General features: G+C 43.0%; 1 protein-coding gene across 1 annotated transcript; it reads left to right on the forward strand.

Annotated features, from left to right (window-relative positions):
• The first annotated feature begins 13,717 nt into the window (after positions 1-13,717).
• Positions 13,718-19,640, forward strand: LOC134847830 (CAAX prenyl protease 1 homolog). Its single transcript, XM_063865053.1, has 5 exons — positions 13,718-14,108; positions 15,370-15,726; positions 15,988-16,130; positions 16,430-16,657; positions 18,908-19,640. The coding sequence occupies exons 1-5, from the start codon at positions 13,721-13,723 to the stop codon at positions 19,250-19,252; spliced, it is 1,461 nt and encodes a 486-aa protein (XP_063721123.1). The 5' UTR covers positions 13,718-13,720; the 3' UTR covers positions 19,253-19,640.
• Positions 19,641-23,015: the final 3,375 nt, after the last annotated feature.

Here is a 23,015-nt window from a genome sequence, read left to right on the forward strand (position 1 = left end):
AACTGCCTCGGCGGAAGAGACATGCGACCACCTGATCAATACCTGGATAGCAAGACATGGTTGTCCGATGACGTTTCAGTCGGATAATGGAACAGCTTTCGTAGGAGAGCTTACGAAAGAGCTTATGAGACGCTCAAAGGTCGCTCAGGCTCACTCCACGACATACCACTCTCAGACGAATGGCTTAGTTGAAAGACAGAATAGGACGTTAGTGTCGATGCTGAGAGTATATTGTTCCAGGTACATGACCGATTGGGACAGATACCTTCCACAGGTGATGGGAGCATATAACAGCACGCAACACTCCACCACCGGAGTCAGTCCACACATGATGCTAACTGGACACGAAAAGTCTTTACCCTTAACCTTCTTCTACCCAGAGTATGAGGGAAAGAAAACGTCCCCACAGGTCTACGTGAGGGATGTGATCAGACGCCAACAGGAGTTGAACGATTTGTGAAGACGAAATACTCAGCAAGCACAGGCAAGGCAGAGGAAAAGATTCGACAAGAAAGCAGCTGGTGCAAAGGCTTACTCGGTGGGAGACTACGTATGGGTATTTCAGAACGTTATACCACCGAAAGGGACGAAAAAGCTCCTTAAAAAATGGAGGGGACCCTTCATGATTACAGAGGTGCACCAGGAGGGACGCTTTTATAGACTGAGTACTGGCCGAGCCGCCCACTACGAGAACATCAAGCCACACAATCCATCGACAGAAGACTGGTGTATACCTGCAGACATGGAAGAAGGGGATTATCTAATGATGGATCCTGCTTGTGAGGTCAATGAAAAGGGCACCAGGGAGAAGAACAATGGAAACGAAGTCGTAGAGGAAGGTACGGATACACCGCTGGACCTGGATCCAAACGAGGAGATCGAAGCGGACGATAAAACCTTACCCTACGCAGAGGAAGATTGGCAGGATCCCGAACAGACAGAAGTTCCCAAGAACTTGGAACCGGATCTTCCGTTCACGATACAGACTCGTCAGAAGGACGTGACGAGACCAAGAAAGAAATACAATCCTTACGGTGACGACTTTGTAGTGGATAAGATAGATCTGCAGAAGATAGTGGAGGAAGTAGTGGGTCTAGAGGAAATAACTGTGTCACAAGGCATTGACATAGTCGATGATCACGACGATGAGAGGGTTGACGACTGGTCGAAACCCGAGGTAGAATTCGACGACGAGCAACAGCAGTCATATGAACAAGACTTGACGAACCTGCGTGTCTTAGAGTGGCTGAATGAAACGACCTCGGATCCTGAGGAGACCAGCGTCACAATTCAGGACGTAGATCGTGCAAGCATGAAATACATCAAGACCAAACGAGATGATCCTTCGTGGGCTGCCCAGGAAGGACGACTACTCATTCCAGCTTCTAACCTCGACTTGATACCCGGTATGCGATCGACGGAGACGTCGATGGATATTTTTGTCCGGGGAGTGGGGGTAGGACTTACCCACACTGAAAACTTGATAATAAAAAAATTAAGAATAGCAAGAGAAACAGGAGACTTAGAAGCAGAAACAGACGAAGAACCTAAGAAACCTGACATAGGCAGGGTAGTTGAGTCATATTTTAACTACCAAATGAATATTCAAGTAACATAATACTAACAGACAGTGATTTCATACTCACAAATAGAACATGTGCGATAGCAATCACAGCAGACATGAGTTTTAGGACAGCGTTAGCGGCAGACTTTAGGAGAGAATACAAAAACGTGGAATTCCTTTGGAAGCAAAGACCAGGGATAGGGGGCGTAGCGGCCTTACCTCCGGCGGCGTCGCAGATACCGGGAAAATACTTATGCTTCCTGGTAACGAGGGCGACGGAGAAGCAGCACGTGGACCCAGAGAACATAGTCTTGTCCTTGACGATGCTGAGGGACTTCCTCGTGGAAATGGACGTGAAGGAGCTCTCGCTTCCAGTGTACGATCCAAACAGAGGAAGACTGCATCCTCGGGAATTGTACGCGCTTGTACACGTGATATTCTCTGATACGAATATACAAGTATATCTACATAAGAAATATTACTTAAGTATAGGCTGAGTGACGTGCGAGAAGGTGTTAGGCCAAAGACTAAGTTGTATGTAATATGTGTTATGTTATGTTATGTTATGTTATGTGTTAGGTTATTGAGATCGTGGGTAAGAAGGGGTTAGTGACCATGAACAACTGAATGGACTGTCCAATCTTAGGTCGAATTCCAAAATTTTAGAGACCGATTGATTTTAATACCGATTGAATTGTCTGAACTGTTTTTAAGCAAATTTTAGCATTTTAGCGATATATTTTAATAAAACTTACAGGTGTAATATTCGTGACCTCTTTTCTAGATCCTGATTGATCGTTTAATTACTCACTTGAGTCAAATCTTGGAATCAAAACCGAATCGAACTTGAAAGAATAGAATGGATAACTTCAACTTGGATGAATTGATGGACCTGGCAGAGGCATATGTGGGACCGATGGTAGATGCGATCTATCGTCGGCTGATCGATCGAGACTTCGCTCTGGAGGACCCAGAGGTAGTCATGTTGCTGACCGCCCTGATCAACATCTTGGGGCATGACAACCGTGGGGACCGCCCCACGGAAGTCCTGTTGATGGCAGCATGTGGAGAAAGGGGAGTACTAGACCGCCCAAACATGAGAGTGATGAAGTGGAGAAACGGGGCTCTCAGGGAGTGACTTGGCGAATGAGCCTGGATTGGGAAGTTCTAGGACCTACCAACCAGGTGAGATGCCTATGCCCTCCAAGCCCAAACCTGGGCTGACGAGAATGCATCAGGAGATGAACAGCGAGGCGGCCTCGTCTGGTTCACCACTGAGAGCAGCTGTGCCACCAAAAAGGGCGAAAGTAGGACAGAAGGTTAAGACGAACCAAACCATGCAAGATCTGGATGAGATGAACGATGAACTGAAAAGTATGAAGAAGGAGCTGGACGAGATGACCAAAAGTATGCTCCAGATGAAGGAAGATCGAGACATGAGGAGAAAATTGTTTGAAGATGCAACAAAAAGCAGGGTCAAGAAATTGAGCGCTTGAGGCAGGATTACAAACAGCAATCGGAACAGATGGCGTTGACAACGGCCGTGGAGAAAGTGATACCTGCAAGGAGTATTCCTCGTGGGCAGTCCCCGATGGAGCTCTTGACGCCTCGAGAAATGAGTCAAACAACGGAAAACGGCTCCCAGCAGAGACAAATCGAGTAACAATCCCGGATCCTAGTGACACCTTGGGTGACCCCGTCGTGGAACAGACAGTGAGGTAGCTGATAGAGACAGCTGGACGACTGGTCGCTAACAAGAATGCGTCAGGTTCCGGGGTGACTGCATCCTATGGAACGATTGACGACACGGGCAGCGTACGACTCTCCCAGACCGTGATCAGACATGGGATAAGTGACGTGACACCACTCATGGGGAGCTCGAGGGCCCCAGAGAGAAGAATACAGAAGATGCCAGCGAAGAAAGTGTCTCGCATAATAGACGTGCAAAAGAATAATCAATTGAAATATAATTTCACGGGAGTTCCGGAGACAGATCCGAGAGCTTGCTTTAATTGAGAGACTTGGAGCCCGGCAGTAAACCTGCAGCAACCACCACTCGGGACATCTCATCTGATACTGGGAGACAGCTTGGTTAGAGTGCTGTCGAATTTGAGGACCTCGTGGGTCACCACGGTGATGGCCTTTGGAGGCACGACGATAGCCCAGTTATATCGAATGGTGGAACTGATGAATCCAGGGAGGATCCCCAACGTGATGATCTTGGTTGGGACGAATGACATCTCCCGAGGTTCAGATGAGCAGGAAGCACTATGGGAGTCAATAATGGTGTGTTTGCTTACTACCCTCTGGCAGAAAGTTAATTGCGCGGTTCTGACCGTTTGCACTGTGCCAATGAATACGAGAAGCCTGACAGCATCAGGAAGAAGGCACAACGATGGAGTCGTCAGGTGGAATAACATCTTGAGGAACCTCGCAAGTCGGAACGCCGGAAGAATGATCCTCATGGACATCGAACATGAGTTGAGAGCTATGGATCAGGCCAGACTGACCACGGACGGCATCCACTTCGACAGTATCGAAGGACAAGCTTGGTTGAATCGAGTCTTCCAAGAGCGGTTGGACGAGCTGGAAGCAGAACTCTTTGACACAGGAGTGCCGAAGGAAGAAGGAACAGTGAGTGACGCGTTGATTACCACCTTTGTGCCTCCTAGCCTGGAAACACGCTTGGGTACGGTCCCGGCCGTCACGAACTACAGGCAACAAAGCTCCAGCGAACCAGGTCAAAGGACAGACGTACAGGATCGATTGGGAGAAGCGCCGATGAGGAGGACCATCCATCCTAGCAGAAGAATAGGACCTGTCAACCCAATCGAAGAGACAGCCGGCACGTCTAGATCGGTCACTAGATCGGACACTAGATCAGAGACGACAAGTACCAGTCGAGAGGAGAGACGTCCGGGCAGAGGCTCGTTGATGTGGTCAAGACCCATACCGTCTCCCTGGCATGTATACAAAGACGAGCTAATGAAGCTGGATCTCCAGAGGGTAAGCTTCATCGAAGATGCAAGGAGGATGCTGAATGGAGCGACGCTATCCGTCAGCAGATTGTGCTCGAGAACCGGCGTAGACTGGTTGATAGCCGCTAGCATAAATTTCAGCTCCACGACGGCCTTGAGATTTGCTGACCTAGAGGGACTGCCCTCTAACAACACAATGGGACCAGTGAATGCAAGACCATTGCAAGACGTGAGGTTGAATCATGACGAAGGGAATCGAGAAGAGAGACCAGGAAGATTCCTGACGACGAGAGCGCCGATTGGACAACACGTGAAGATGTTCAGGCAGCTGACGACACCCCCTGGTCATGTGAAGGAGAGAATATACCCAAAACTAGTGAATCAAGATGGTGATGCCCAAAGATACGGCGGATTGAAAGCGATAAAGAAAGATGAGACCATCTTCGTCGCCTATGACAAAGCAGAAATGAGGAAGGCCAAGATTATGATAGTAGCGAATTCAGAGTTCGTGTACACCTCCAAGTCTCTGTTTTGGCCGGACGTCATAATGTTGGCAGCGGTCGACCTGGACCTACTGCAATCGATATCTCTGGCTATAGGGGTACAAAGGCAGACGGACATGAACTCAATTACGATCGTGTTCGCTGGCATCAACGACCATCTACACAGTAGAGGTTTTCTGAGCAGACTCAGAGATCCTACAACGGCAGAGAACGCTGTGTGGCCAGCGATAAAAGATATCCTTGAGTCGATGGGTGAAGTGGTGGATGCGACGAAGGAGGGGTCATTCACCAAAGTGACACCGAGAATAGTATTCGCGTTGTCTCCGGGGTATGCACATCTCCCGGATGGACTGAAATTTGTGTATGCGATTGTGACCTTACTTTCGGAAGGAAAATATGATGTGATCATATCAGCCCCGAATCGCATGATAGAGATGGAGAACCTGAGGCCACTCAAGGTTGAACTGCCTGCAGTGTGGTCAGATATCTCAAACGCGATGAGAGGATTCAAGGACCATGCGCCACACATGTTAGTATTGGACGAGGTGCTGGGGTTGGAACTGTCCAATTTCAGTCGACAGCTTAAACTGAAACCAGGAGTAGACGACGACCATCGAGTGATCGCGGCGATGTCCAACGACTTATGGTTCCGAGCAATGGAAGTGGCAGGTGAAGACACAAGAAGGAAAAATTCACTAGAGACGAGAGCTCATTTGGAGGCGATGGTTCTGAGAACCAAGCCGGAAGCCAACCAGTGGCTACACCTGAACCCTAGAGTAGCGGCATTGGGTGCAGACGCTTTTGAGCAAGGCCCCGTGATGATCCGAAAGATACATGCCTACTTGTTGAAGGAGGTGAACCTGGCGGAAAATGCCGGGGAAAAGACCGCTAAATTCGTGAACAGAATGTGTCAGATTACTCTGGAAACCTTCTGGACCCAGGAAGTGAAGGGATAGGAGGACTTTGAACGGACAGACAGCATGCTAGAAGGGTTGGGAGCCGGATGGACCGCGTCCTTCTAGGCAAAAGTTTACCCGAAAGTCTCGCACTACTTGATAAAAGAATTCCTCCAAGCAGTAGTGGAAGTGTCGATAGTGGAACTAATAGCCTTGTTCGTGACATTTGGAGCAGAGAGTTTCATGAAAGGACCGGCGATACTGCTCACTGATGGAATCCAGAACCTGCGGCTAGACGGACTTCTGAAATTGATTGCAATTACCCACGGAAACTTGGGAGGACTGATGAAACTGACACGTTGTCCAGAGCAGATGAGAGAGAGAGTGAGGAACTTGGATATGAATAAATCCACGGACTCGTGGAACAAGATAAGGGACCTGAGACACACTCTTATCCAGTATCTCTTACAACAAAATCGCTTTGGAACGGGAGAAGACGAGACGATAGAAAGAGAGGAAGATGTTAGAAGACATGTTGGAGGCATGCCGCTGTTAACCGATCTGAGCTCATATCAGCAGTGGACGGTAGTACACTGAACTGGTGTGAGCAGCACACATTGCGGGAGCTCATGAGTGAAGATCTGTTGTTTACGAGAATATCAGAGCCAGAGATGACAGTCATCAATTTTGACGATCACTTCCGTGATCGCATGGGAGAAGTAGAAAGAGGACACATCGAAGTGTTTCCGAAGCTTTGGAATCTGAGACCCTATGATAAAACGAATGGTGAAATAACCAGAGTGCCTCGTCTCACTGCAGCATATCATAAAGTGAGAGAAGAGACGAAGGACTGGGGTGATTACAAGAAGCTGCCGGAGGCAATCCCTGAATTCCCTCTGATAAGAAGGATGTTGCTCGGAGCAGTCTCCGTGGTACAAACTCCTAGATTGAGAGCATTCGAAACCAATGAAAGGAGAGTAGGGAATTTCATGGGAACGATGAATCCATACTTTGTAGGGAGAAATGCCGCCGTGTTACAATACACACGATTTGCATATACGGATCAAGCAACGAGAAGGCGAATAAGCAACGCCGCGACTCCCAAGCCTGGGAAATTCGACGAGGAATGGACGGGATTAGGCTTAGCTCCGATGAGGATGAGAGGCAGGACCGAACTGCCTGAAGCCTCCTTAATCCTGACTAGTGTGAAACAGGAGATGAAAGTGGGAGGAATACTGCAGACGAGAACCTTCCTAGCACCCTTCGGCTGCGAGGAAATCAAAGTGGTCCATGGAGAAGAGGAAGATAGATCGGCCGGTACATTGCTCATACCGAGATTCCTGGAAGAAGCCGACAATGATGAACAAGGACCCTCGAGCTCGAACAAGGATAAGTCAGAAGGAGATGACGAACAGGGAGGAAGCCGTCAAACCGAAGAACCCATCCAACAAGATGCAGATCAAGCTGGTGGGGAAGACGATAGGGCATCGACAGGAGGAACATCCAGCCTGGATTTCAATATCTTCAGTGATCTTGAGAACAATGCAGATACGTTGGAAACGACTGAGTCAGCGGATGAAGGCATCTCGACACTGGAGCCTCCGTCAGCCTTTATGGAAATGAAACGGAATTTGCCGGAGAGCAGCTCTCCTGGCAATTCAAGAAATAACGACCAGAGAATCCTCATGGAATCACCTTGGAGGAGAAGATTAGAGGCCTCAGCCAGAGTACCTTTCTTGGGAACGCTGCCCGAAGAAGAATGGGAAGTACATCACCGAGACCACGAGAGTAGGACGGGATGCAAATTGGACAGAGTGGCGTTTATGGAAGAAGTCTGGACCGTGGTTCAGAGCTATGGGACCCAGTCCATTCTGAAAACGGGTCTCAACCAACCCTTGATGAGGGAAGTCCTTGACAAGCTTGATGATTGTGAAAAGAGACTGAGTGAGTTTTTGATCGACTCGGCCACTGATGAAAGTGAAGCGAATTCTCCCATCAAGATGACACCGCAGGACGATAAAGGAGAGGTGGTGTATCTGTCAAGAACCAGGAGAGGGACGATGCGATCAAAATTGGTGATTGATAAGATCAATGCGATGAAAATGAAGTTAGGCAGCAGAGTGATGCCGAGGAGAGTCGGAAAGACGAAGGTGGATTCAGAGATATCGATGAAAGCTGTTAACTCAGCGAAAAGGAAACGAGTCGAGGAGGTCATGGATTTGGGGCAAGGTGATTATCAACTGCCTGGCACAGATAAAATGTTAACTGATATAGCAATGGTGCCACCCATTCTCATGGCGGGGATAAAGTCAACAGGTTATAAATCCAAAAGGAGTGACCGCACTCTGACTGGAGCAACCTTGGAAATGGAAATACTCAGCCAATGTGGAGAGAGCGAAATGAAAGACTTTAAGCCATCTCCCATGAATCAAGGAAAAGGAAGTGTCGCGGGACAACTAATACCAGTGGAATATAACCGACTAACAGTGTCGGAGACTGTGTCGATAGATGAACCCACCGGTGGATACATGGAGATGTTAGAATACCGAAACTCGGCTAGAGGGTATGTGATGGCCCTGGAAGACGAAAAAGCCATGGAGGGTTATCTGGAAACGATGTTGCAAGGCACCACCCTCAAGCAGAAGACGTACGGGACTTAAGCGTCGTCTGACATACAGGCAGAAACGATGGAGCAGTTGGTGAGCCTTCCATGGAAAGCAGTGGTATTAAGGTATTTCGAAGAAGAAATGAGGACTACGCCAAGAATACATGCTCTCGTGGCAGTACCTTACGTAAGAACAGAGTTACAACTCAGGTTCGCCTGGTGCATGATGGGATTGACTCGCGAAGAATATGATTCAGAAGAAAGGAAGAGGTCAAAAGAGGAGAAGGTTTTCCTTATGACGAACCCGAGGGATCTGATAGTCCAAGAGGGAGCAGCAGTAGCGTGTGCGAAGCGGAGAGACGCTCTCTGTTTCATTCGATTCCTGATAGAGCAGATTTCAGTACCTGCATTGAACACTTGTGTTAAGATGTTGAGGGAAGGCGATGAGCGAGCGAAAGCCTTATTCTTGCTAGCAGTGCTGGATATGCAGCAAAGTAAACCGATGAGGGTGAACATGAAAGAACCCGAGGAATTAGAACCCATGAGAAAGATAGACGAAATCAGGAGACTCTCAAACAAGGAGCTGAGACTCGCTAAAGAATCTATGGGGGCATTGCCGAAATCCAGTGAATACTGTGGACCGATCAAGAAGAAATCGTATAGCTACGTATCCGGGATCATAGGGATAGCGTACAACCCTTTCCTGAGTGAAGACATACGCGATTGCTTCTTCGATTACGAGCAGGCGGTGTTGCTAAGATTCTGGACGTCCAGAATTGTAACGATTAAAAGCGTTAACAATCCACAGGCCAAATTGGGACTGGTCTTGGAAGAAGAGGTGACTGCACCTTCAGTACCAAAATCTGATAAAAGAGTGGAGTTTGGGTTGTGGTTCTCAGATGAGTTACTGAGAACGAGATGGATGGCAGTGTGGGAATTGATGAGGCCATCATGGTGTCCTAGTCCCAACGCTGACTCGATATTGCGAGCGACACAAGACGTGCAGAGGGAACTGAATGCAGACTGTAACCTGCGTGACCTCAACATCATATATAATGTGATGATAACGACCTCTAGGAGCAACGGAGAAGATAAAGTGGAGTTGCCTGGCTGGGGACCAGAAGACTGGGTCAAACCTGGTAGCTGTCTGACGGAAGTCTGTGGACAAGAGGGTCACGTTTGTGGAGGTCTGGACTGTGTGAAGACCCTGGAGAAACAACACAAGCAATTGACGGTATTGTTTGGAAACGTAGTGATGAAAGCAAGAACAGAAACGGAACTGATAGCAGATTGTCATGGAGGAACCGAGGTGAATCTAGTGACTGCAATAGGATTCTACAGCATGTTTGGTTCTTTAGAGTCACTATTGAATCTAGAACAGAAACATGAGATGGTCACAGCCATCAGTGTAGAAGTATTCCCAGGAGTTCTGCAGACTGAGCAGAAATACATAGGAAAATGGAGGGAAGCAATCGAGACGGAAATGAACATCAGACACAGTGAGACTTATTGTAGACCATCAGGAGCACGATATTTGGTGGGTTCGACATTGGCTCCAATGTGCAAGAGCAGATACCCTGTACATTTTGTAGCTGTGGACGTATAGAGTACGAGAACGATCGTGGATCAAGCCTTCTCAGTGCCGAAGTGTGTGAGACTGGCGAGAATGTCCGAGAAATCTTACGAGTTGCTATGTAAGATGTTCTCAGCAGTTCCAGAGAGAACCAAGGAAGAATTGAAATCAATACTAGGAAAGAAGTTTATGGGATACGTGAGCGGGAACTTCAGTGACTTTGAGAGACAGAAACAGAGAGGATCAACTGTCACAGATTACAATACAGTAGACGAGAATGATGAAGTCCACCGAGTGATGATGGAAGTGGAACCATTAATGGAAGCTTCGGGAAAACGTAAGTGGAGGAGCATCATGTTGACACATGACGAGTTTCCTTGCCACTGCTTGCTGCAGACCTGGTGGTATCCCAAGCGTAGTAATCTGATGTTGATCTGGGACTCTGGAGAGCTGCTCTCCATGGGTTTACCAGACTCATCACAGCCCATAACAATAGTGATAGTGGGAGTTATGATGGCGATACGATGGCTGGAAGCTCACGTAAGAGAAAACAATAGACAGGAAGCGCCAACGAGAGAACAGTTGCGGAAATTGGATTGTCTAAAAGATTTAGATCTTTTTGAGACAATGTGCAAAATTCTAAACATTCCTATGGAAAGGAAGAAGATATGGGCAAGGAAACGATTGATGCCATGGTTCAGAGCTAACATGACTGCATGGTTGTACGAATATGCGAAAAAGCATATGTCGAAGCGCGGCAGGGTGTACAGTGAATATCAGCTGGTCATTGGAGCAGGAGCTTTCAAGCGAGCTCTCGTGACTAATCGGAATGCAGTGACCACCGCTGGGAAAAGAATTTCCAGGACGAGTGAACGTAGTGGAAAGGAGAAGGCAGAGATGTTAAAGGAAGATTTGGAGAGAAAGGTGACGTTGTGTCTCCACAACAGCTTCTGCAGGAACAGAGAACCTAATGTGGTACAAAGGGTAGAAGAGCAGAAGTGTTGGAGGACGGCTTCCAACAGCGTCAGGATAGCTAACGACGTGTTGCAGGATACGGAAACTGAGAGTGCAGAGTCAGTGTCACAGGAGGAAGAAATGGAACATTGACGAATGACCGAAAAACAAGATGCAAAAAGAGACGACATTAGAAGAATTTAGAAGTTTTAGAACTTCTAAACGACGAAAAAAGAAGAAAACAAAGGAGTGATGAAGAGAAAGTTAAAATTCAGAATTGTTTTATGTGTGTGAAAAAACTCAAGTGAGAGACCAAGCAACCAAGTTTTAATTGAAAACTGAAACATTTAGTTGAGTTTTGAAATTGTTGCATTTATAAATTTGCATTTTGATTTTAATTGAGTGGCTTTAGAGACACTCACTTACTATTTATTTAGAAAGGCTTGAGTGAAGGAGTATATTTTAATATTCCAGCCTTTATGACTGTTTTTAATCAGCTAGGAGAACTGATCACTTTGTGGTGACATGGAAGGCTTGGGTGATCTCTCGAAGAGGGAGATTGTTTCATTGTTCTTTCTAACCACAGAGTTTCTTAGTTTTAATATTCAGGACAATAACAAGCAAGATTTCCGAAGGGAAGAAGCATAGTAGGATAATTTTAGCTTGTTGGTTGGCAGGACTGTCCTGCAAACCAACACCTTTTAAATCTAGGAGAAAAAGTTTTAATCGGGACATTGACATTGGAAGTCGGAAAATATGTTTTATCTTAGGTCATATCCTCAATGTGCAGATTAATGAAAGAATTTGAAGGCTATAGTGATGTGGTATGACGCCATTTATATTCTGCAGTGAGTCGATGTGACGTGGATAAAAGTAATTTCGTGCATGTTGTAAATTCTGTTCGATGACACTGTATCTATTTTACGAACATTGTGTGATTCAATGAGGACATTGACCGGAATGTCCGGGGAGTATGTGACATTCGACCAGAATGGACAAAATGCAATCTCTGCAGATTTCGAATTTTTAGCAGCGGACCTTCCGAATTAGTGATTTTGAAGGATTAACGACGTTATTCGGATGATTAGTAGAACGGTGAAGGTCAAGATATTCTGGTATTTTGAAATTTTAAATTTTCGAAGTGATGACGTAACATTTCTGAGAAACGTCAGAAACGGCCATTTTGGCAGAAGAGCTAAAAAGCAACAGAACAACATTAGTTGCGATTGCGAGAACAGCGGAAATTGTGATTAAGGAACGACAACGAATCACGGAGTTAACAGAGAACGTTCCGAGTTGCAACTATTGTGTCGCTACAATAGTTGCAAGGCCGTTGCGAACAACGGTGAAGGAAGGAAGACAGCCTTCCGGGTTACGGAGGAATCAAGTTTAACGTGCTTGATTCAGTGGATTCAAGAATCCGAAAGGGTTTCGGGACTGAAACTTTTATCCTTTTATATAAACTTTTAGCTTCCTGTCATGTCCTGAATTGAATTTAATTAACAACTGGATTAATTTTGATAAGGATGAGAAGCTAGGAGTTGGGGGAAAGGGTTGATCCATCTTCGATGGAGATGATGATTTTTATCTACTGAACAAAAACAATAATAATTCAATAAGTAGTAGTTGCCTTGTTTTTAGGAGTGACCTCGTGGTCTGGGGATACTGAGACCCAACCATGAGCTCACTATTTTTACATGTAATTAAGTTAATTTGAGTGTTTTGACCGAAGCCGAAAGCAGTAACGTTTTTTGTCGACCCGATGTTAGAAAAGACCACCGAAAGTACTGGCTTGGTAGAGACGGTGAAAAGCATGCAAAGCTCTGTTTAGACGTTAGCCAGTCGTCTTAGGACTTAGTTTTGTTCTCCGTCGATATGTATCTTCCGGGCGAATGTTACACCATATGTGACTTAAGTAGGAGACTGTTACAATAATTGCGAAGTTGTGATTGGTTAAATTTGTTTGAAATAGTTACGGGAATGACACTTTTTATGATCTTTGATCAGCTGGTTCAGACAGTTAAGATTTTCAAAACCTGAAGATGCACAAAACTGTGCGAAAACGTTTGTTTGAATTTACAGTTTTAACGCATTCTGTAACCAAGTTAGTTTGAGTGGTTCGGCCGATAGCCTTCAAGCTGTAATGATTTTGTCGACCCGATGTTATGAGAACCACATTAAACTGGCTATGGCAGAGACGGTTAAAAGTACGTAAGGCTCTTTTTAGACGCTAGCCAATCGTATCAGAATCTAGCTTGACTTTCTGTCGGTATGCACTTCGGGGTCGAATGTTACATACATGGAAGCTATGCTGCGATTGTGCAAGTTCTCGTAACATATCGAAAATCTTCTAACAAACGTGAAAAAAAAGGGATGAACATGCTCTGCAATAATACCGGGAATCCAAAACAACAATAGGATAGTTCTGAACGAGTACCCAACTGGTTCTGAAGCCTAGTTTGTTTGGTTTGTTAAAGTTCCTTCTATTCTGATCAGACCTTCAACGAGATCGTGCTAAAACAAGTAAAAACAGATGCATAAATTAGATTTCATAAATATGGAGCAGTTAAATCAAATGTCGGACGACAGTTAATTAATAAAAAAATCTTCATTCAAATTTTTCGTTTGTCATATTTTCAGGCGCCTAATGGAAATTCCAGATTATAGTCCGTTATTCATTGCCGTAGTTCTCTTCAAATGGGCAGTCTTTATTTGGGATGAATACCTAACTTGGCGACAAAGAAGAGTAGTGTTGAATAAAACTACAGTTCCAGAACCTTTATCACATGTACTAGATGAGGAAACGATGAATAAAACAAGGAGGTACTCTTTGGACAAAATGACTTTTGGATTTTGGCAGAGTTTGTATAGTGAAGTGGAGACTAATATCATTCTGCTTCTGTTTGCACTTCCTTGGGCGTGGGACCGAAGTGGTGATATTCTCAATAAAGTACCTCTAGACTGGATAAAAGACAGCGAAATTTTCCAATCTCTGATCTTCGTATTCTTCTTTTCCGTCTTCGGATTAATAACAGGTTTTGAGTTTAGTTTATCCGTCTACTACAAGCTCATAGAAAGTGAAATTTGGTACGACGTTAAAGCCCTTTTGAGCGTGATTGGGTTTCTAAAAAAGTTCAGAAAATTACTGTGTCGAGAGAAACTGTGGTCTGATTTTTTTTCGCTTTTCCGACAAAATAAGAAGAAATTTGATGAGGCTTAGCTTCGAATGTAAAGTTTAATATCAATGTAGTAACCAATTTTTTATGCATTTGTCTGAAATAATGGCTTTTTCTAACGAAGATAATACTGTGAATTTAGAGAAATATCAGTTTGGTCGAAATTTTCTCTGTGTTACTTGAACAGCAACTGGCTATCTTTTTTCTTTTCGAAATATATGTTAAAGTCTTCTGTTAAAGTTTGTTACCCTTGCAATAAGCAAGGGTATTGCAACCGGGTACTGGACTTTTTTTTCCCGTTAACAACCTTGTTCAAAGAACCACTTCTAGAGTATCTCTAGATGATCTTCATTTTTTTAGTAGGATCTTCACTTTCACTTTTATCATTTAAGTAGTAATTAGTTCAAGTCCGTTTCTGGTTGTAATTATCTTTTCAAAAAAATCTCAATTTTTTCGTGTTCACTGTTTTCGTCTTAGTTTCTGTCGGTTCATTTTCCGTTTTTTTTGAACGCTATGTTTTTATCTGGCTGGGTTTTTATTGATTCACTTTTTAAAGCGTGGTTTTTTTGCCAATTTAAACATTTTTTTTTTAACTATAACTGAAACTTCACAAATTTGTAAATTTACCATGTCTGATTTTGAGTTTTTTTTTCGTGTTTTTTTTTCAAATTTTCAAACAGTTTTAGTTTATATCGACTTAGTCAACTTATTTTGCGTAATTTCGAGGGCAAAATGTATCCGTTTGGGTTTATGTATTTCGGTTTGGATGGGTCGTAAAAACTTTCAAATTTTATGAAGTTTTTTATGACAACAGATTTGTTTTCGTCTCAACAGGTTTCGACCCAATGTTTGTCGCCCTTGTTAACGCTCGCTAAATGATTTCCATTTTTAAGGGCTGTTTATGAACTTCATCCGATACAAGAATAAAGTTTTTGTATCTGTAATCTTACAACTTTTGTCAAGTAATTTTTTGAAGTAATTTTGTTTTTCCGAATTTTTTTTGACTTCATTCTTTTTTTATCATTCACTATTTTGTAGCGCAATGTGTTTTTTGTATCGCCAGTGCTGCGACGCTCCGCTTCGCCTCTGCGTAAGAAATTTAAATTTATGCTTTGTCTAGGTCTACCCTGGTCAATTTATTCAACATTTGTGCTGGAAGCACGTCACAATTTCAACAAACAAACGCCTGGTTTCTTCGTCAAAGATACTATCAAGAAGTTCATTGTGATGCAATTAATCGCGATGCCGCTTTTGGCTCTTCTGATTTGGATCATAAAAATTGGAGGACCATACTTCTTCGTTTACGCGTGGCTGTTCACACTTGCTGTATCGATTGTCTTGATCACAGTTTATCCGTCTTACATTGCGCCCTTATTTGACAAGTTCACACCAATGGAGGAGGGTCCACTCAAAACAGCCATTGAGAAGCTGGCGTCTTCAGTGCAATTTCCGTTGGCGGAGTTGTTTGTCGTTGAAGGTTATTCAATAGATCATATTTTATCATATTTTTTGTTTTCAAGTTCAAGAAGACAATTTTAAAACTATTTCCAACGAGATGACAATTTGTCTTTTGTTTTATCTTGAAAAATTTTCATTCCTTCAGCCTGGCCTTTGAAATTTTCTACAAGTTTGATAAAATTACTCGTACATCTAAATTGTTTATTTTTTGTTTGTATTAGGCAGGGGAAGTGTTTTATGCAAAAACTAGTAACATAAATTAAGCTACTGATACATTTAGGTTCCAAGAGGTCGTCTCACAGTAACGCGTACTTCGTGGGACTAATTAAGAAGCGAATAGTTCTGTTCGACACACTCATGGTGGGCCTGCATCCTGACAACAAAGTCGACGAAGAGAAGAAAGATAAGGCAGGGGAAAATCAGGTACGTTGAATGAAGAATTTCTATTCATTTAACTCTTTAGTAGTTACTAATATATTCACATCAATTGAATGCTTTGTGCATTTTAAATAAGGTTGTATGATTTTTTTTTTTGACTTCCGAGATCAGACATTACATGTTTGGAGGGAAACTGCATTTTGAACGCTTTTGTAAAATAGTTGAAAATTGGCCGTTATTTAAGATTTTTGTTAATTTATTTCTATTTCGCCTTCACTGATTTGTGGGTGCACAGGAAAACATTTAAAAAAATAAATGCATTTCTACCGCTTTTGGTTAATCAGGACGAGAACAAGGAAGCAGAGCAGCCGACTACATCGGGCGAAAAGAAGACGACAAATGAAAAGAAGCGAAAGGGCTGCACTGATGAGGAAGTCTTAGCTGTGTTGGGTCATGAACTGGGCCACTGGAAAATGTGGCACATACCCAAGAACTTCCTTATATCCGCCATCAACACATTCCTATGTTTCGCCGTATTCGCATATCTCTACCAGAAGCCAGAGATTTATCAGGTTACTATACTTTCTAGGCTATTAAAGTTTCTGCGCCAAATTAAACTGAAGTCATATATATCGTTTTTTTTTAATGATCCGTTGGGATTACACTTGCGATCTGCATAATGTGTTATTACGAACCTTCTTTTTTTTCTAAATTAGCTCGCAAATAAAAATGTTCCCTTATTTAGAAATTTCACTGTAGCATTGGAAATTGCATAGCATATGTTCTCTGCTTTATATGTGACTAGTAATTAGCTATTACTTAATACGTTTTCGTGGCTGAGTGGTCAGGGTGTGAGAACCTTAATCTCTAGGTCACAGGTTCGAATCTCAGATATAGCTGATTTTTTTTTGCTAATTTGAGGTTTATTTCAACTTTTTCCTACTACACTTTTTAGACCTGCTTTTTTCTCGTGTTCGTGCTGGTGTTTGCAAAGCGAAATTTCGCCTCTGTGTTTCGATATGGTAAGTTCAAAACGTTTTTTGATTTCCAGCAGCATTCCTGAAATAATGTGAAAGAAGAACTGAAAATTGCGGTTACTGTACAAGTTGCGCAAAGGATGCTTTAAAAATTTTTTTTTGTATTTTTGTGCATTAGCTATGGCTTACTTCTAGCTAAATAGTAACAAAATTGAAAACATTTTCTTCGGGATTTTTTGATTCTTTGAACAACTACAGCTGCAAGCGTTATCAAATCATCATATGGAATTTTTCAGGTTACCAAAATGCTTTTGAAAACTTGCATTACAATAAATTCATTGTTATTGGCTTCTCCGGTCTAATCGAAGGTAGTTTTTTATGTTGGTGGTAATTTTAGGGGCTTAATAACATTCGGCTAATTTCATATCGACTAAGTGACTGAAAAAAGTTTGTGTGCGTGTTTGTGTGTGTTCTTAAGGGAAGGGGTAATATATGCGTTTTGGATTTTTTCGGCATGAACGGTTTCTGCTCAGGTTTTTCGTCTTTGTTACCGCCTGATAAGTATAAATAATTCATTCAACGATCTGGAGCATCTGGCGTAGAGGTTACAGAACTGCTCGAGACGGCAAAAGCTTGTAGTTCAAATCCGACCGGGACCGTTTTTTTTGCAAACTAGAGTTTTTGCACTTTTTCGGACAATCGTCCGTCTGTTTAATTTTGTCAGCTCAGTTCTCGTAGCACCACGTTTTTTGAAGGATTAGCTTTCCTCCAATTTATTGTAACACCCATGTTTGAGACGACAAAAGCCGGGAGTTCGATTCTAGTCGACACCTGTTTTTTTTTTTGCAAACTGAATTTTTTCGGCTAGTTTTGATGATAGTCTGTCTATTTATGTCGGCTCTGTATCGCAGCAAGGATTTTTTTTTCGAAAATTTGTTTTTCAGGTAAATTTTTTTTAAATGTGAAATGAAGTTACCTATTTAACTCGAGTGATTTTTTCGGTTTTTCAGGAAATTCTTAATAGTTATTCAAGTGTATGTTCTTGGTGTTTGGATTTTTATCGTTTTTTTTTAAGTTCACAACCAAACTTTCTTACCAGATAGAAGAAACTTACTCTCCGCGATGAAAAAATAATCAGATGTAAAAAAAAATCGATTGAACTTTGGAGAAGGAAAAATGACCTTTACAACTCTCCGCAGACTATGTTTGCTAAAAAACCAACCGTTTCTGCTTTTTGGCAAAAAAAATTGAAGAAATGAAAATTTTGGCAAAAAAAGAAATTCGGGAAATGAAAATTTTGGGAACTATCTGGAAATTGCAACAATTTTTCATTGCTGGAATTATTTCTTTGATATAAACTTTAGCTCATTGATTCGTAAGTGGTGCTAAAGCCTGCTTCGCCTATATGGGATGAAAATATGTGTTTGAACGTAATATATATTGATAATTTACGTTCTGGGCGCTGATAAAGCAATTTGGTTTATCAAAAAATGTTGCAAATTCTTGTTCCAGTGACAAGATATGGAAGAATTCTTTCAGCTTGAGTTCTTTGTCGATATCGTATTCCAACTGGACGTTCATAGTTATGGCGTTTTTCACCTGTGTTTATTGTATAGTTAGTGCCAAATTGTTGGCAAAGCTTTTCGGTGAACGAATCTGAATGATGTTAAATAACTTAAAACGAAGTGGGATTTTAGTTTCTCTTTGATCTCCACACGTAAAAACCGCTTCCTGAAACCTAATTAACCTGAAATGCAGTTTTTTTGATCGATTAAATTGTTCAAGGTCACCGATATTGCCAACAATTTGGCATTAACTATACTTTGATTGGTTTTGTGTTTTTAGGCATTTGGCTTTCACAATTCCATGCCCATTTTGATCGGCCTCTTCATCATCTTCCAGTTCATTTTTGGACCCTACGAAATGATTCTCTCCTTCGCCATGACTCTCTTGTCCAGAAGATTTGAGTTCCAAGCTGACGAATACGCTGTGAAACTGGAACTGGAAGGAAAATTAGATGACGGAAGCACGAAACTCAAATCAGCACTCATTCAGCTCCAAGTTGACAACCTAGGATTCCCTTACAGCGACTGGTTATATTCTACGTTTTATTATAGTCACCCACCGATACTGGATCGTCTGAAGGGAATTGATGCGGCGAAAGAAGCTCTGAGTAAGAAGACGGATTGACTAACCGTCCAAAACCTACAGGATGTTGATGCATGAGCTAGAGCAAAATATTCTCATTAAAAGGCATTACATGGCGCGCAAGAGGCATTTTCAATACCTGAAATAAATTATATCAAAGCTCTAAAAACTGAACGACTAGCCCAATAGATTTTTTTTCGAAGTTACAATAGTTACCAGAATAGCCAAAACGATTGATCGAATTAGAATTATTGTATTTAGAAAAATTCGAGGTTGCCGAACCCAGTAAAACTTTTTTTGCTGATTTGGTTTCTCAATCCATTCTGAGTTTTAGCGAATCTGTAAAGGCTGTTTAAATCGTGTTGGCCTTGCTAGTATTGTCTGGATTTACTGGATGAATTTAAGAGTGAATTTAAGGGATGATTTTTAATTTTTTTTTTTTGGTTAAACGAGGTTTGGGACCTATCAGTTTTTTTGGTGAATTTTTTGAAGCTGGCATGTGCTTAGGACTTGAATGAAAAACTACGAATAATGGCTTCAGGCTGCTCAAAAGAGAAAGGCGTTGCTCATTGAAAACAGTTTTGAGTGTGCGAAGTAGCGAGTTCAGACTTTTTCAGGTTTACTTTTTGTTTAACAAAATCACTTGATTGCTTGAATTATAATTAAATCTAATTTCGTGGCTTTTCCGGCACTCTTGGCCTAAATCAACGTACGTTTGTTGATTTTGGGTGCCACTCTCTTTTCATTTAGTTTCCGTGTTCTCTCGGGTGAGAGCTCGTGCTGGTCGCCGTCCCACTCCATTGGGGAGATTCTCGCTACCCTCCAGTTCATTTTTGGTTCTTTGCTTTAACTGTCTACACATCATATAAGAATGGTTTTATTGTATCCTACATGCCATTGTAAAGTGTGATCTTAGGTTCATGCCCAAACCCACCATGGCGAAACTCATCTTTTTCCTCTTAGTAATCTTTTTCAACTTTGTAAAGCTCACCGTCTGTGATTTAGATCGTTATCGATCTGAGTTGTAGTTCAAATTTATAGGGTTATAAAAATATAAATACATACAAGGACTTAATTAGGTGTAAGACAAATTTTTTTCTAGGGTGGTTTGTGAAAAAAGTCGATACTTCAATTCTGAATAAATAAGGCTCCAACTTCAAATCAATGCATAACTGTGTTAGCTAGCACACACTCTCAATATCAAACTGGCAGGTACTTAAGTAAATCAATCCAGGATTCCAGACAGCACGCACCGATGGCGCCAATAAACAAACTCAACTAACTCAAAACTATTCATCATATGAAGTGTATATATATGTCATTCCCTTGAGTTTACTAATTTTTGTTTTAAAATTAAAGTTACACCAAAACAGTAATTGGGTTGAGTTTTAGACCAGCGGTCCGCCCTCTCTCTGGGCATAAAGTTTAACAGTTTTGGTTCCGAGTTTTAGTTCCGCCGATATCCGATGGCACGTCCGAACTTAGTTGGTATCCCGTTCTCTCGCTCTTTCCCCCTTCTTTTGCCCCTCCTTGAAGATACTATCGATTATCACTCCACCGAGTTTCGTCACCGCCGTTCGCTTCCTCGAACTTTTCTGCGACCCCGTTTCATCCGAGTCTTGGCTGGAATATGGCACCAGTTGCTGCTTCCTAGGTCGTCCAGCCTACTTCTTCGATCCATTCGCGCTCCTAGTCGCTCCCTCTTCGCTACGTTTGGGGCACTATTCGCTCTTTCCGTAATTACCGCGTCGCATTTATTCGCTCCCTTTACTATGCTATTGTCCGCGGCATTGTTCTTCTCCATCGGCGTTTTTTTGGCCAAAATATGGGGAACCACCGCTTGAGATTGGTCAGGTCGCTTCCGTCGCTTGCTGTTCCGCCGCCTTTTTACCGGCCAATCGTAACGGCTCGTATTCAAAGGTTGAATCTGAATCATCATCATCGTCCCAGTTTTGTGATTTTGATCGTGGCTGGCTTTTAGAACGTGTGGTCTTGGACTGAGGAAGGCGTTCTTTGTTCAGCTTTCGCCTAACATCCTCAACTGTAGGAGGCTTCAAATACTTCCCCTTAAGCAATAGCTTTTTCAGCGCCCGGTTAGCTTTTTCCGCCACACCGCTTTTCCTAAGCGAAGACCCATTTTCTAGAGTCAAGAAATGTTTAGATTCTTTAACGACTTTCTTATTTAACAGTTTGTACCTTCGATTTCGGTCTTTAATCCGTTGGAACACTAGCTCCGTCCGCTGTCTATTCGACAGGTCTTCAGTTTTAAGGTTCCTGGCGCCTTTGGAGACAATGCCCTTGCTCGCCCCTTTGGCGTCTTGAGAGTCTCCAGATCTACTGACCAGCTGGTCGTCCGCCAACCTTCTGTTCAACATCGTACTCGTACAAATTGGTCTGTTGGGTGGGGCATTCGATTAGTGCGTGGATCTTCAGTATCTAAACATGCAGATTTTTGTTTCCACACTTTCGCCCAGTGAAGGTTTTGTAGCGACGGTTTTTTCGTGATGTTCCTTAAGACCGTGTTGTCCTCCCGGCCGTAGTGTGCCTCGAAGGACGTGATTTTTAGTGTAGTATCTGGTACAAATCTGATGGCGCTAAGTGCGCGTATTACCATTGAATCTAGATTTTCGCGATCTTTTTCTTTCGCATAGGCCAAAACAAAATTATTTCAACTACCTATCGTGCGTTCTACGCAGCCGGTGGCTCAATGATCGTTTTACTTGCGAGTAAGTGATTTGTATTCCCTCGGTATTACAAAACGATTTTATTTCTTTTGGCGTAAAAATAGACCCTGGATCCATGTAAGTTTTCCTTGACTCTCCATCGTGGGAAATGTAGTTTTTCAGAAAGTTTAGAACCTTATCGCTTTTGTTATTAAATATCATAGCCGACGCTCATCGTGAAAACCGGTCCACCGCGACTAGAACGTGTTTGTCCGATTCATTTAAATATTCAATAGGGCCCCAAAAATCTAATTGTAAGCATTCGTTCGGCTCCTTAGGTTCATAAATTTTGCCAATGTCGCCTTTAGCGCACGTTGGTTTCAGACTTTTACCTGCAGCGGTACACTCTTGGCATCCGTCGGCGGCGGCCACCAAACTCCGGGGGAGGTACGGAAACCACACGTCCAGTGCTGCGTCAAACATTCGTCCGTGGTGGAAGCTGAATGCTATTGACCACCGCAGTCTTAAGGGTCATAGGCATGACTAGCCGTTCGTCCACCCGCAAACAATTCTTTTTGATGTAAAAATCGTGCGTGTGTTAGCCGAGATATGCTCCAATCGCTCGGACTTTCCGGTCCAGATGAGGGTCTTTTGCCTCCACCTTAAACCCCTCATTTGGGGCCTGGGTTAACTTTAGGCTAAAGAGTTCGGGCCGGGTGTCACTTTTGCGAACCTTTTTACAATCCCGTGAGATGACCGACATCACTACGTTCGCTGGGTAAGCCGGTGGAAATATCTTCCCTCCAAACGCTAATGGAATTGAAGTTACAGTGTTACGTTTGACGTCACTCAATCCCGTTGTCATCGCCTCCAATCGCGCATCCGCCACCTCAATTTCGCTACTGCTCCCGCTCGTGATATCTGGATGTCGTAATAAAAGTGTATTAAACTTCTTAAGAATTTCTAACTCACTCAATTGACACCCAGTAATGGATTGGACTACCTTAGCGCCTCTTCGGTCGTGATTCGGTGACCTAACCATTTACATTCTTTTCTTGTGAACTTTTATTTCTCCATTTGCAGCGCTATATTTTCTTTATCCACTTTTTCAGGATTTTCTTGACCAACGCGATATGCTCGAT

Source organism: Symsagittifera roscoffensis, chromosome 6 (genome assembly GCF_963678635.1).
Source record: "Symsagittifera roscoffensis chromosome 6, txSymRosc1.1, whole genome shotgun sequence".
NCBI classification, from domain to species: domain Eukaryota; kingdom Metazoa; phylum Xenacoelomorpha; order Acoela; family Convolutidae; genus Symsagittifera; species Symsagittifera roscoffensis.